The sequence below is a fragment of the Leiobunum rupestre genome, chromosome 4 (genome assembly GCF_980474605.1).
Source record: "Leiobunum rupestre chromosome 4, qqLeiRupe1.1.hap1, whole genome shotgun sequence".
Lineage (NCBI taxonomy): Eukaryota > Metazoa > Arthropoda > Arachnida > Opiliones > Sclerosomatidae > Leiobunum > Leiobunum rupestre.
Genome location: NC_143387.1, coordinates 60,616,393 through 60,632,240, shown reverse-complemented (window position 1 = coordinate 60,632,240; position 15,848 = coordinate 60,616,393). Strand labels below are relative to the sequence as shown.

General features: G+C 40.6%; 1 protein-coding gene across 2 annotated transcripts; it reads left to right on the top strand.

The window, feature by feature from the left end:
- Nucleotides 1–358: 358 nt before the first annotated feature.
- Nucleotides 359–15,500, top strand: LOC149948585 (protein phosphatase 1 regulatory subunit 3B-like). 2 transcript variants are annotated; one of them, XM_090173634.1, is made up of 3 exons: nt 359–674; nt 12,808–14,513; nt 14,792–15,500. In XM_090173634.1, the coding sequence occupies exon 2, from the start codon at nt 12,890–12,892 to the stop codon at nt 13,973–13,975; it is 1,086 nt and encodes a 361-aa protein (XP_090029760.1). In that variant the 5' UTR covers nt 359–674; nt 12,808–12,889; the 3' UTR covers nt 13,976–14,513; nt 14,792–15,500. The 2 variants fall into 2 exon arrangements, with proteins under 2 accessions (XP_090029760.1, XP_090029759.1); XM_090173633.1 differs by lacking the exon at nt 359–674 and adding an exon at nt 11,667–12,191.
- Nucleotides 15,501–15,848: the final 348 nt, after the last annotated feature.

Here is a 15,848-nt window from a genome sequence, read left to right as displayed (position 1 = left end):
TAACCCCCGAGTTTGAAAAAAATCGGGGAGGAACACCACCTCGGGATGTCTCGAAAGATGTTTGAGGGGTGAACTTTCTTGAAACTAAGCCTGTCATCCGCCACTGTGCTATGGAGTGATTTGCGTAGTTTTTTAAAAGAAATCCTTAGAAATTAAATATTGTCATCATTCCAAACTAAAATGGGAAAAAAACTGGCCCATTTTCATTCCCTTAAAAAATGCTTACAATTTTTTTGTTCCGCTCCTTACCGAAAAGTTAGTAGGTAGAAAGGTGGCCTATTTTAGAAATCGACCGATTTAATTTTAGTTCTTCCCGCGGTTCATTTTGCAACCAACAGAGCCCGTGCGTAACCGCTTGTTATATAGTCCTAATTCGTGGTCAAAGCGAGCGATCGCGGTATTCATTTTGGATGGCATAATTGCTATTAATATAGTGTTGAGTCGCCGAGAATTCGGAACTATTCGGGGGACATTGTCTTAAGCGTTAAATTTGGCGGTTGGTGCGTCATTCGTCTTCTTCTGATTGAAGAATTGTGGTGGAAATTGCGGCCCTTGTTATCGTGCTCAACCCTTGGTTGCCTGTTCCGCGTTACTGGATGGAAGATACGAGTATTTTTAGCCTCGAATGGAGGATTCTTCGGCTCTTGCCAGCGGCGGATTTGGGACGAATCTGAGTAAGTGAAATTTCTTACTTTTTTGGGCTTCCCAAAGTAGGTTTCTAAGTTAGGGTCATTGCTATCCGTTAAGATACTGTTGTGGAAGAATAACCTTTGTACCGTCTAAGACAAGCAAAGGGTTTTGTACCGTTGACCTAGTAAAGCTTTTAACACCATTCTTTGTCCACTGCTATTCGTTGTTAAGAGGATACACCCCAGTTTTGATAAGCTCGAACAGTGGTTCACCGACGGGCTGCTCCCAAACATTTCTTAATTAGTTTTTACAGTTTAAGTAGAGCCACGTAGTGGACAACGCGAGAAGTTCATCAACTGCTTCATTTTCGTCTACTAAGCAGACACTTTATGCTTCATAATACCAAATTTGTCTGCTTAATGGGTGGCAATCCAGCAGTTTACGAACTAATCGCATTGGCCACTACTTAAATAAATTGAAAGAGTTTAATTCCAGCGTTACTTGATTAAATGACATAAAATTCCGTTGTAAATTAACAACTCGATTAAAGACTAGACGGCTATTCTGTACTATCTGGGACAACAAAAGTAGAACTGATGAAGACACAGTTTTATTGTTTAATCTATACTAAGTAAAAAGAGTATTGATACGTTTTGATATTCCTCAGGGTATACGAAGATACAATTATTATTTGTAGACGAAACTAATGGATTTTTTTTATTATAATGTTAAAATTTTTTCAACGGATTTTTCTTGTGTTTTTTAAATCCACCATCTAGCATTTTGAGCACGTGATGGACGTGCAATTTATTTAGCATGTTTTAGAACTTAGGCCAAAGTAGATTAATATTGGGAGATATCGTAGGTCTCGTTGGTATTTGGGCTACAAAATCGATTTCCACTCTGGTGCCATATCGTTCTGTGGCGGGTTTTGTTTTGTTTATAAATATGAATTCCCACAGAGTTTCGCATCATCTCTCGGTCTTTTGGCTAAGAATAAATGTGGTATTTGATACGTTCTCTAGCACAAATATCGCTGCTCGACTAAGCGAAAAGTGTAGTATTCACTACGTAATGCTAATAACAAACAAAGCCTTCTCTTTAAATTAGATTATGTTAGGTTAAGGTAAAAAACTGTATTATTTGAAGGTTTTCATAATAAAGAACGAGGCTATCATTTGCAATTGTTTTATTCTTTGAAATGTTCCAGTAAATTAAAATGTTAATTTTATACGTTATCGTTACTATCACGTTTGTTAGGATTGTATACTTTAGCCGCACATTGAAGAAAATGGAAGAAAACGTCTTCACTTATTAAAGGTTCTCGTCGCCACAAATATTCACACAAATGCATGGCCAATTCATCGGTACGCACTCCACCTCTGTAAATATGTTTGGTTAATGGACGCCATTGAGACTCAATTGTCTGAGTGTTTGCCCAGGTATTCGGGTCGACGAAAGCCTCCTCGTGATTCACGGTTAGATGATTATATCCATGATCCTTTAGGTTGAAGTAACCTCTCCAACAGTCAGTCATAATCGTTGTACCCGGTTTAACGTGCTTTTTAATAATGGCTAATAAGGTTTCTTGATCACGGTGATTGTCGGGACAAATCTCAATCCTAAAACATCCTCCACGGCGTTTTTTCCCAGCTTCCCCCGCCTGTATTTCAATCATGCCAACGATCCACTGGCCATCCACCTTTCGTCCTCTATGGTACTTCATTTTTCCAATTTTAGTCTTATCGATTTCGACCACAATTCCTTCTCCGCCAATTTGATGTTCCTTCTCCATCATGTCGTCCAAAGAAACGAAACAAATTTCACGGCAAAATACCAACCATTGACGAATGGTTTTTTCAGACGTTGTTGTTTCTTCCGTTGAAGTCTCGCGGATCAAGAATGTGTAATCCGTTTTCCCAACAGCAAAGAAGTAAAAAAATTCCAGCAAACGATCTATACCAAATTTTGAATCTTCAAATACCGTATTTTTCGTAATTGATTCAGAGAAGTGAGGATTGGGATTGTCTGCACTTCTTTTACGACAACGCCAACGCGGATTGCCTTGTTCTCGGTATTCAAGTTGAGCATCTTTACCACATGAACAAATTAAATTCTCTAAAATTAACTTTTTTCCTGCAACCACGAAATAATTTTTTTTCGTCATCGAGAATGCGGACTAACTGCCTGTGATTAAACATGATTGATAAATAAAGTTATAAAGTCATTTATATTAATTAGAGCGGCGTTATAATATTTTTAAAAGTAAGGATATATTTACCCGATATGAAGTAACTTTCCCGAGTAGACACTATGACCTACCCGAGAAAACACTAAGACCTACCCGAGATGACACTATTATAGGCTTAATTTAATTAGTAAGCTCTATTCGCTATTAGCATTACGTAGTGTCCTCGATAGCGTAACAGATACCACATTTATTCCTCTGTGGGAATTCATATTTATAAACAAAACAAAACCCGCCACAGAACGATAAGGCACCAGAGTGGAAATCGATTTTGTAGGCCAAATACCAACGAGACCTACGATATCTCCCAATATTCATCTACTTTGGCCTAAGTTCTAAAAAATGCTAAAACATTTGCACGTCCATCACGTGCTCTACGTGCTCAAAACGCTAAAAATAAAAAAAAATTAAGTCCAAATAATATTAATATTACTAAAATCAAGGAAATATATCCCCACCCAAATCCCATACTTTTACCCCTGGTCCCGCTTAGATGGTGGAATCAAAAAACACAAGAAAAATCCGTTGAAAAAATTTTAACATTATAATAAAAAAAATCCATTAGTTTCGTCTACAAATAATAATTGTATCTTCGTATACCCTGAGGAATATCAAAATGTACCAATACTCTTTTTACTTAGTATAGATTAAACAATAAAACTGTGTCTTCATCAGTTCTACTTATGTTGTCCCAGATAGAGTAAAGAATCCCCGACTAGACAATTGAAATAATGGATACGCATTGTAACCCGTCCACCATTAAAAATCGTTAGACGACCTAAACTTCTGGGGTACAAATTTCGGAACCAACGAATACAAACCGGAGTGTGTGCCAAATTTGAGGTCATCCCATTTTCCTCCAACGATCCCTTATCCCAATAATTTCTATTATAGTTTCCTATGGGTAAAGTTAAGACCATAGATAAAATAACTTCTTATATAGATAGGAAACTATATGTTGTAGAGGTGACTCGAGAATTTGGTCCGAGATCTGGTGGCGGCACCCGAATAATATTATTTGGTGAAGTTCGCACTACTCGAAGTCCGTACTACTTTAGCTCAGCGTACGCCTTGGCTATAAACATTGCTTTAATGTTTCAGCTTGGATTAATAATATAAACTTATATTTTTAATCCAACATCTCTGGCTTCCATAAGTTCAGTGGTGGCGTAAGGGGGGGGTGAGGGAGGTTGTCCGCCCCGGGTACCAGGGTAGCCAGGGCTGCCATCGGAGAAGCTCGAGGGGGGGGGGGTGAAAATCAGAACGATAAAACTTGAAGAAGACGGACCCGTGAAAACGTCTGCACGGTCCTGGGGGTGTCACAAAACACTGCCGCCCCGGGGACCCAGCCTTCTTAAGCCGCCACTGCATAAGTTATGACTTATACGAGCTTAGGATAAAAAAAAGTATGATGAATTAGAATTATTTAGCTTTAGTTATTATTTCAAGGTTAAGATATGTTAAAAAATTATTTAAATGATACTAAAATTGGCTGAATGTATGTCGCAATGCCAATTTCAAAGGCTTAAGTGAGCTAGGTGTATTAAAAGTACTTTTTTCATGTGCTGAAAGCAAATTTAAAATAAGCACAAATAAATAGCATTCAGTAAAGATTTCTAGTTTGTTTTACTTGTATATTGCTTGTATATTTGAAGGAATATACCTTTATAAATAAGTTTATTAGCAAAAACGCCGACTCCAATTCCTACATACTTTCTACGCTCTTGAGAACACAGCCAACTGGCGCTTTCACTAGATGTCAGGGGAATCTGCTGAGAGTCAGTTTGCCCCATTGAAGTTTCCTATCTATATACGAAGTTATTTTATCTATGGTTAAGAGCCAAGGACCGTTACGTTAACTTGTAGGCCTTTGTGTTAGATGACCCAAATTATAGGTTCACAGAAAAATTCGGGCCGTATTTCAGGTGTTCTGCCGTACCCTTCTCGCTTCCCAAAACACGTGATTACGTTGGCCACGCTCTAAATGCAATCGATTCTATGGCCCTTAAAGTCATGGGCGCCCACGGGGGGGGGGAAGAACTGGGCCAATGCTCCCCCTTTTATGAGCTATAAATGCACTAATAAAGGTATGAAGTTCTTTCCCCTTTTAACTAGGTATGATGATTAGCCCCCCTTTAAAAACTTTCTGCGTTCGCCCCTGAAAGTAACTAAGTTTCTAACTTTCCCGCACGTGCTCCGGAAATACGACTGTGAAAATCTACGAATGTCCGGATTTGCTATCGATGGCGGCGGAAGGACAATATTTGGTGGGGTACAAAAGTATATATCCGGACCAGCCAACAGCGCTCCGAGAAAATGATGTATTTGCGTGGCATATTCGTTAGTGATTTTCACGACAATAGAGCAGTGTTTAGCAAATAACGAGTTTAATTCAGTAGTTTTACAACCACCGTGTCTGTCTGTCAGGCCTGCGAACGCGTTCGCATTTTCGGGGCAAAGGGTAATCACTGCGTACCCAGTTTCTTAGAATCAGGGAAAAGGTTTTTCCAAAAAGCGCCCTCTTTTTGTCATTGTGTGTAGTATAATTCTTCAAACGGCCGGGATTCGAACCCGAGCCCTCTTGCACGACAGTTGAGCGTTCTACCGCAAAACCACGGATACAGTTACGCTTCAATGAAAATTAAACTATTCCGAGGAGAGGTATATTTTGGCTTGTCAACTTGTATTAAATGACTTTCTCAATTTATAATTATATGAATATATTGTTACATTATATATACAGGATGTCCACTAAAAAACGGAAAATTATAACTGAAAATTCCACGTGCAGGGGGACATTTACTAGTTTAAAATTGAATGACCCAAATTTAGGTAACGCCGGGGTGACCTTTAACTTAAATCAGTTCACCGGCAGCCTCAAATCGGTGAAATTAGTAGGCGCACGTGATTAGAGTACGAGTATACTCAAAGCACATAGTAACACAGTTTTGCTCGCATTGTATCGTAAGTTCGTAACTCGCTTTATCAGTAAGAGATGTTCTAGCCGTGAACAAGGCCTCCATCGCCCTCTTGCAGGTTTCATTGAACTCTAATTTTGACTGCTCTAATCGAAGCGTGATATATGTTATACGTTTTATTTATAACCCCACCTCCCCCCTTTAATTTGGGTTTTACACACAATCTCTAACTACACACAATCCGTAAGGGATTTGCGTGTACTGGGCTCTCGTACAGTGTAGCCGATGTCGCCGTATTCCACATCACTCTTCAACAATTGGGTCTAGAAGGGTCAATGATATGTCCATCGAAAGCGTATAACACGGCCTCGGTGGCTCGTTGTAAATTTTGGAAATCGGAGCCCAATAAGCTAATCATTTTTCCATTTAAAAGCTTTTTGGCGATTTTCGCTTTAAAATCTATATAGGTACCAAGAATGTATTTATTTCGAGGGGTTGGACACTTGGCATTATTTTGTACGGGATTTCGGGATTTCGTAGAGATTTTGGTGATTTTATCATCACTTTTTGAAGTGATTTTGGGATTTCAATGTTAATTTACCATAGAGAGAGAGTTAAAAGATTTTGCGATTTTGGACAAAGTGTACGGGATTTTGGTAAATGTCCGACCCCTCGATTTATTTATACCCAGGGAGAATGTCTATGTCGAGACGGTTTTTAGCCTTTCTCTCAATCCACTCGTTGGTCCCCCCAGTACGCTCCTCCACTTAAAATAAAACGAATAGTCCCGGTATTTCATTGGCTGCTTAAAATTTACGTCACCTAACGCGATGGAAATCAAACGCCGGTGACGTGTTGTCTGCCCCCCCCCCCCCCCCCGCGCGAGACGGGGGAAAGGCGTTCAACGTGCCCGGCGATTGTCCCACCATAATCATTAATAAATAAATACATTCTTGTAGGTACTTTTTTACATAAAGAGCGACTTTGATGAATATTATATTTCTATTTAGTACTGAATACTGATCAGTATTCAGTACTAAGTTTTCGGTTGCATCAAAGATCATATAAACCTCGTACCTTAGATTCGAAATAACTAGCTCGCGCGTAGTCAATAGCGGTTACCCACTTCCGGCCGCAACTCAGAAAAACTTAGTTACCACATTAATCGACTATATATTAGACCACGGTCAACTTTGAAGACTCCTTGTGTGGGGTGCTGTGTTTGTGGCTCCTAGATGGCAGCGACCGATGGAGTCCAATTTTTCTGAGGTCACGTGCCGGAAGTGGGTAAACGCTTCGTTACAAAACCGTCAATCGGAAAGCTACCAGAATTCGAATCTAGGGTACGGAGTTCTGTGTTATCTTTGGTTGAATTACGAAATTTTAATTTTAAGTGATATTTCTGGCTAATTCGCAGGACCCCACAACCTCTCCCACAACCCGCGTACGCACTATTGTCACATTTGTATTTTGTGCCAATTGTTACCGGCGGCATCTAACTCGTTCGCGTTTCGCTAGCTTATTTCCAAAACCAGGTAACTCGAAAAATTCGTTTTGTCTAAAAATTAATTTAATGTGTTCACGTTTCGCTCCCTTATTTCCAAAACCAGGTAACTCGAAAAATTATTTTTTGATAAAATTCCTCTTGGGTTTATTAAATTAATGTACAAGAAGATTACAAATTTGTTACAATTAAAATTTAATATTTAAAATCTAGTGAATACATCGGGGGGATTGTGTGGACTTAAATGTCCGTGACATCTTGTTAATCTTAGGCCGGGGAAAGGCAAAAGAGAGGGAATTATATTTGGCAGTTTGTAATATTAAAAAAACCTTAATTTAGCAAGTCGCGTGTAATCAATCGAGACATAGTCTAGCTGCTTCGCGCCGCCGAAACATTATATTCTTTATCTTTCGGGCTCCCGGTCAGGGGTGGGCGAGGTGGCCGAGTTACGCGAGGCTGAAGGTGGGGAGGATTAGGAGCGTGCTCTTGGAAACGAATTCGAAACAACTCTGTTGTAACCCGTAATATTCTGTCAGATATCGAGTTTCGAGGATTGTACGATAGATCTATTACAGTTTCTTTAAATCAGGATTTCGTCGTCTGTGGCAATAATGCCACTATGGCAGTGGGTGACAGAGAGGAATTAATCGCGGTAATGACATGCCTCGTCGCGGGTATAGGGAGGACTAGAAACGTTTTATAGTCGGGTGGTTCCACTATTCGCGGATTGAAACTCGCTGGGGAGATTCCAACCCAAAAATTAGTTAATTCCAATACTAGCCCACCTGCTCACGGCTTTATTATCAGCAAACTAAATCGTTAAATAAACTGGGAGGTTATTCTGTAAAAATCAAAAATGACCAAACTATCCTGGTTTCGTCAAAAATGACAATGCGCGTGTGAAGAAATATCAAACCATCGATAGTAATGGTCAAATTCAAAATCGTGGCGGTCTGTAATTCCGACGTCAGTGATGCCAATTTAAGCATTGGGCACCAAAAATAAACAGATATTTGTCGTCCACTTAAGCATTTAGTTCATAATTTGACTCTCAAATACCGTATATACAATCATCTATAATTCAAAATTCGCTCTATTTTTGTTAGTTTAAATTAGTGTTTTAAATCTGAAATGACCGAGGCCCTTTTTCCGGAAAATTTTCCGTATTTTTCCGAAAAAAAATGTTTTCATTCGATGATGAGTCTAATATTGTTTGCAAATTTAAATAAAGCGGCATTTTCGCCTCAGTAAAACTAAACCTCTAGACTAGCTTTAAACTGATTAACAATGTAACACTATTAATGTATAGTAGTATGTTTACTGTTATTAGACATTTTATATCGATAAAAAGTTAAAAAATTAAAAACCCTTAAAAAGTAATTTGTTTCAATTTTTTATTTTTCCGATTTACGGAAAATATTCTGGAAAATTTTCCGCATTTTATTTTTCCGGAAAGTTAACAACACTAGTTTAAATATTAATCTAAACTTGGATTCCGCTTCACCTGGTGGCATAAGTATGGAATTCGTCGATCTACCATAAAAAGGAGCTGTATAACTAGCTTTATTCTTAAACGCCATTTTGGATTATTTGTTCGCATACTGTACATTCCAATCTCATTATCCAAGGCTTGGCGGGATTAGTCAGTTTCCATTATTTTTCGAAATCTTTGTAATCGTTTGTGTAAAGATTACTAGTTTCTAGGTATTTTAGCTTTTCATCGTACCTTTCCTTAAATTCCACTTGATCTATCGTAAATGACTAGGCCCACAACCCACGATCGACCAACCAACATGAATCAAATACTCTGTTTTCAATCACTGCATTTTTGAAAAGTCAGGTTGTACTTACACCGGCTACGCCACTGAATTAAGAGGTCAGGTGCTGTTGTTTGAATGCTAATTTTTCTACCGAACTTTTTTTCTACAATGACACTCTAGTTCTGCTCCGACTAGGACTTTCAACTGGAACTGATAAGTCTATAATCGTCCTTGGTAATTATATAAATAGTATAAAATGGTTTACGTATGGTTGTCAGGCTTGTTCGTAATGTTTTTTTTGTTCAAAATGAAAAATGCTTTCTCAATACATAGTTTGCACCTAAGGGAGGGGCCTATGGTCTCCTTGGAAACCAGGAGGGGAGTGAGAATTTAAAACCATTTCGCGCGTAGCTACCAAATAGGTAGCCATTTTGTTGGTAATCTCATCAAAGCGACAAAACGTACGAAAATTAGATTTATACTTTCAAATTTTTAAATTAATATCGTTAAGGGCCTTAAGAAAACCCAGATAGGATTTTAAACCCGGGTTATTTAAATAAAATAGCAAATACCGACAGGAATATCTAAGAAAAGAAGTTAGCAAAGTTTATCAAATTAGGCCTTTGGGGTGATCTCTTTTACAATTACCTTCGGTATTGAATAAAATGACAATTTTTCAATATCTAATTTAAATGAAAATCTTTGATTGTGCGCCCCAAAAACTTTGGCGCCCTGGGCCACTTCCCCGCTCGCCCTACTCAAGGGACGGTTCTGCCCATAAACCAAAATCTGGGCAGCAACACCGTTTTCGTTTCATCATTAAGGTCTACTCTATCCCCTCAATATCGATGTTTTTTTAACATTTAAAAATTTTATTTCTAATCTATATCGCGTATTTTGTTTTTTAAAGCATATTTAGTGATTAATTGGTTCTCTGTCTAGTATTAATTATTTAGTTGGTTAATCAAAAAAATATATTGTCAAGTCACGAAGAAGAAATGGATTTCGAAATTTCAACGTCTGAGACTAGTTTAGAAATAAAAACACGCGTTTGTCTGTTCGGCGCCTCGAAATATCACTAATAGACATCCTTTTACTGTGTTCGTCGGTTACCTAACTGGCTAGTTTTGTTACGAATTAACTCGCTGACGAGGCAGTTTTTACCGAATTAGACAAGAAGCCAGTGGCGTAGCCAGAGGGGGGCACAGGGGGCACGTGCCCCCCCGAAACGTAGGGTTGTATGTACAATTTTTTTATGTTTTATTTTATTACATTGTGTGCCCTCCCCGAAACCAAATCCTGGCTACGCCACTGCAAGAAGCATATTAGGTGAAGTGACCTGAGGTGTTGCAATACTTACTAGTGAAGAATCTTTGCTGAAAATAGCAAAAACTTTCGCTTTACAAGACGCGAATTAAGTAGTTTCCCCGGTAAACATCGAGGCGTAGCGGCCATATGTTTATTTAAAAATAAAAAATATTCGTCCTGGGAAGCCACCCGCCCGCAAAGGTCGAAATCCCGGCTCTTAAATTGATATAATATCGGTTATCTGTTTTTTATTTGCGCAAATAATGCTTGTTTATAGAAATCGTGCGAATTTTTTTTGCGCTTATCTATTTCCACAATGCGAAATTGCGCGCTTTATCTATCCAGAAAAAAAGTATTTTCGACATGTCTCGTTGTATTTTCGTCGGAATATCGATTTATAGGCGTATTACGGGCGTAACGTTACTAAACAATTTTGTCGACGGCTTACGCTGCGGATAACGGTCTAGAGATGGCGTGGCGGTCGCTTAAAGAGACAATCGTTGAAAAGCTGGCGAGGGGAAGGGAATTCCCGGCCATCCGTTTCCACGTGAGCGAAGCGTGTTGATCTCGAGCTCTCGGCGACAAGACGTGACGCAACATTGGGTCCAATGTTTTTAATTCGCCACTTCACGGTAAATTTGGAAACACGTACGTGAAAGGGTTAAAACCAATCTCGTAATTTCAAAAGATAGTTTATAATTAGTTCCTCGATACTCAGAAACGCGTCGCCGTCTCGAAATCCGACACTTTGAGATCTATTTATACCATCAACCGGCTATCGAAATCGGCCTCTAATGAGCTTATTTACGGGGCACTTTCTCTCAATTAATTAACCCAGATTAGTACGATTGATAAACGCAAATAAAACTCAAAAGCCTTGAAATTATGCCTTTTAAAATTTGTTTAACGACAAAACACTTCGCGAAACAATTTCGTTCAAGGTTTAAATAAATTTTAGACGAATAAGGGCAAAGGATTCGTGACCAAAAACGTCTTATATAAGTTTTTAAAGGGACTCCTTTAAACGGGGATGTAGTAACCCATATGCCGCCTCGATACGATGCAAATTCAGATGGAGTAGGTTACGGTATCAGTAGGCCCTGGCACACTATAAAACCGTCGACGCAATCATCCCTAAACACAATAGATCCATAAATGGGGTACAGTTTTGAGTCTCGTGATTGGGGGGGGGGGGGGAAATGGAGCCCTCCTGGGGCGCATTTTTGCTATAAAGAAAAAAAATAAAAACGTCTCGAATATTTTTAGCCTCTTGTTGTCCAAAGCCGATCTCGGGGGTTGATGGTTGCGAAGAGATGAGACGTTCGGAGAGGAATTACGTTGGCAAAGTTGCCAACAAACTGTTCAGAGTGTCGGTAGCACGCGAAACGCGTCGCCCGGCGCCAGCGATACGGCTCCTTCCATTGGCTCAGTCTCCTATCGCGAAAGACGTAACACTCGTATCAAGCGGCTCCGCGATTGGTCGATCGTAACGTCGCACGTGAGCGTTGGGTGCCTGTTCCGGTATAGAGGGACAAAAAAATCGGGCTACGTATTCTCTCAAACCGGCGGAATTACTCTCACAACTGCTAAGCGACTCTCAGCGAAAGGAAGCCAGAAAGGCGTTCTTTTTGCCCGCGCGCGCTCTAACTAACGAAGGCGGCTCATTTACTGGGGATAAAGTCCCTTAATTTTAAGTACCGAAAGAAAATTGCTCACGCCTTCTAATCATTCATGATTGAACAAAATCGTGTAGCGGAGATATTACTTGGAATGACAATATTGAATTAAAACTGTTGTTAATTCACGCATTTCCATTTTACCCGGTAAGTGCCTAGTAACAATTTTTAAATTTAATTTAAAAGATTTTTAAGTTAAGCTCATTTTTTTTCAGTAATAAACTAGAATGTTTCGAAATAATACGCGTAATTTTTCGGTCAATTTCCGCTTTGCTTGTCTGTCTCGCATTTCCGGCAAATTTCGTGGGAAAAACAGTTATTGATCAACGGAGTCCAATGACGTATTTAGCTACTCCTCCCATTTAATACGCGCTTGTCAAATGTATGCGCGGAGTTTTTAATAGTTAATATGACCTAGGCCTTAAAAAACACGCGGTGCGAGTCCCGCGTACAACATATTAAAATGTGGGTCTAGGACTTTCCTTAAACTCGTTGCTCGCTAATTAAAATGGCAGAGGGGAGAATTCGAGTCCCGTTTTTTTTCCGCGTGGGTTTGCACGATCCATTAGCGTTCTCCTTTTTTACATTTCAAACAAAAGTCCCGTTGTTTTATCTCCAAGACGTATTAAATAAACGAAAGCGAATAATTTAATTGTTGAATCACGCGCTGACATTGACCCCGTAGAAAAGGCTTAGGTAGACTCCAAGTTTATCGCTAATTAAGATCTTGTACGGTATTTAAAGGGAATGTGTTTGATTTCAGGTGAATGTTTTTGGTCTGGTCGTCAACTTCGGCGGGCTGTAAACATTGTTGACCTTGAAAGCAGCTTCGGTTCGCGACACCGATGCCGGCAGATTTGGATATGATCTTGTCAGAGAGTCCACCGCTGTTTAGTCAATCGGCGCTGGCCGATTTCCACTACGCCTACAACCATCAGAGCATGCCAACCGGAAGGAACCACCACTTACCGCATCGCAAGAACACGCTGCGCCTTAACGCCCTGAACGAAAGTCACAAGCAAGCTAACAATGGCAAAGGGACGGTTCTGACCACGCCCATTCGACCCATCCTCATGATCAAGACCGTCACCCAGTCTCCCGATGACGAGCTCGTGGTCCCGGATATCGAGTCGCCTACGAGTCCTTCCGGCAGGGACAAGAAGAGGGTCTGGTTCGCCGACGACAAAGGCTTGGCCTTGACGCACGTCCGTATCATGACGGAGCCTTCGGACTGTCCTCCGAGATGGACGGATTCCTTCCTGGAACACGTCACGGGACGCGGGGGGTTGAGCACCGGATTCGCCCTGGGAGGCGTCAAATGCCGTCGCTCGTTTCGCGTCGCTGGCAATGGTCAAATGAAAGAGTCTCACTGGGAACCCACCTTCCCGCAGCCCGCGTCGGACTACGTCGCCTTCCGCCACAAACTCGAGGCCGACCACGTCTCCCTCGAGAACGTCATAGTCAAGGAAGAGGGTCAGGACGCGCCCCTAGTCACCGGCACCGTCAAAGTTAAGAACATTTCCTTCGACAAGGAGGTCGTCGTTAGATTCACCTTCGACCGATGGTTGAGTCACGTAGACAGTCCTTGCGTGTTCGTCTCCAACGGGTTGGAACTGAACGTCACGACTCAGTACGACACTTTCAGCTTCAGCGAGCCTATTCCTCCGACGGCGGACAAGTACGAGACGGTCGAATTTTGCGTCAAATACGCTTGCGGCGGCAACGAATTTTGGGACAGCAATGGCGGCACCAACTTCCGGTTGAAACTGATGGAGAAACCCGTTCCGGAAGCGGACAAGCCGGCGCTGGACCCCGTCGTGGCCAGGTACACCGACGTCCCCAAATTCGCGGATCCCGTCACGGCCGACTTCGACAGGTGGACGGAGTTTGCCAGTTGGAACCATCTCATCAATGACTCCCCCTACTGGTGAAAACTCGCGACCATCCGTCAAGCCAACTGTACCGTGGACGACGATTCTTGCCAAGCATACGCCAAATATAATCGCGGCCGAAACTGAAACGGTGTCACGTGGCTGTTCTTCCAATTCCACTTTTTTGAACCAAGATCCTTCGAGCCGCGTAATTGCCAATAATAACCCTCCTCCTCCAAAGTGTCAACGTTTATATACATATATATTTTGTGATCTGATCAGTTCAAAACGCGGAAAGACAAACCGGCATTGGATTTATTGCCAAGTTTATTCGTTGCCTTTGTTACTTTTTTAATATAATCCAAAGCTCCATCCCATTTACGACGACTGGATTAAGAGTAATCTGTTAATCCGGGATTTATATACCCGCACGCGCCACCCGAACATTTAAACGTTTATAATAACCGAATAACTTTGCCTGGATACACATTTTTACTGATGGAACGTTTCGTGTTAATTTCGCTATAACATTTTGTTTTATTGATCATGATAATTTGGATGAATAACGCTTGATGGATTATCAGTCGCTGTCGAAAAGGTACTAATTATTTTTAATTAACTCTCTAGAGGCCTTTTCCCTCAAGACCCGATAAGACTTTTTGGAAAACGAAAAGATAGTCAACGAAATCAAGGATTTTTTCCGCAAGCAACGCTGGTTACAAGGACTGATAGCGCGCGGTCCTTCGCGAGAAGATTCGCCAAGGCTTCGCTTTTCGCTTTCCAAAATGTTTCGTGAGGGGGAGAAAAGGCTTAATTCGCGAGAGAAGAGAAAATGTAACGGTAAAATTTAACCCTTTTTTCGCGTCTGTTCTCTAGGCGACCTTGATAATCAATAGCTACAGCTGTCTTTGGCAGCCTACGTGACGTCACAGCCACCAAATCGATACGTAAAGGGCGTCTGGCGGAGAACCAGGATAATCGAATTCGGAGGTCGAGGCTGGTACTCGCGTCCGAATTGGTTCAAAATGAAGAAATGAAAACGTTGTGGGGCCTAGTTACTCCTTAGTTAGTGGGGCCTAGTTACTCCTTAGTTAGTGGGGCCTAGTTACTCCTGGCGCTCCTAAAATAAACTGTCCATCGGTCCCCATCCCACTCTGTAGCGGCATTTCACCCCCCCCCCCACACATGGCCTTTATTTAACCGGAAGTGTCTGTGACGAACCGGAAATGGATGGTTCCTATAAATATCCTTATGGCTACCATGTTATTTTTAGCTGAGACAGTTTGAAAAAAAAGTAAAGCCTTTCGCCTAGTCGTTTGGTACAACTCCCGAACGTATATTTTAAACCATTAGCGAATGGGAAGACTTACGCGCCATGGAGCAAACGGGGGCGGCAATTTAAACACGCGAAGAAACCAATGCCCCTCTCCTCCCAAAAATGTTGGTTTTTTTCCGCGACGGTTTTATGGTTCCTATCTCCGGATTTAGTTTTAGATTTTATATTAAAAAAAATTCATGTTTTGTTTCTTTTCTTTTTTTTAAATTTCGTCAATATCTTAAACTCGTCATATCACTTAAGACAAAATGAAGAAAAAACCATTTTGATATATCAAATTGGAAGAATTAAGTGTTAAAAAAAATGTTCATACTGTTTTAAGCATGAATTTTTTACTAAAAGTGAAAGAATTTGGTTTTGTACCGTAGCTTGGGTACGTCATTGGAAATGTTCTTGTTATAACAATTAACCCCATTTAATTAACGCTTCGGTACGAAATACTTATTAAACGGTACTTGTATATTCGCTATATGTATGTTTGCCTATTTTAAAATCACTAATTCGTTTGACTTAACTTTAAATAAAAACAGACACGGAAAGAGATTATATAGTTATCGTAACTTTTGTACCTGAACCAAAATGTTCACGCGTGTTTCA

Excerpts from the sequence above, each read along its gene's own strand:
- LOC149948585 (XM_090173634.1), top strand. The coding sequence starts at position 12,890 with ATGCCGGCAGATTTGGATATGATCTTGTCAGAGAGTCCACCGCTGTTT.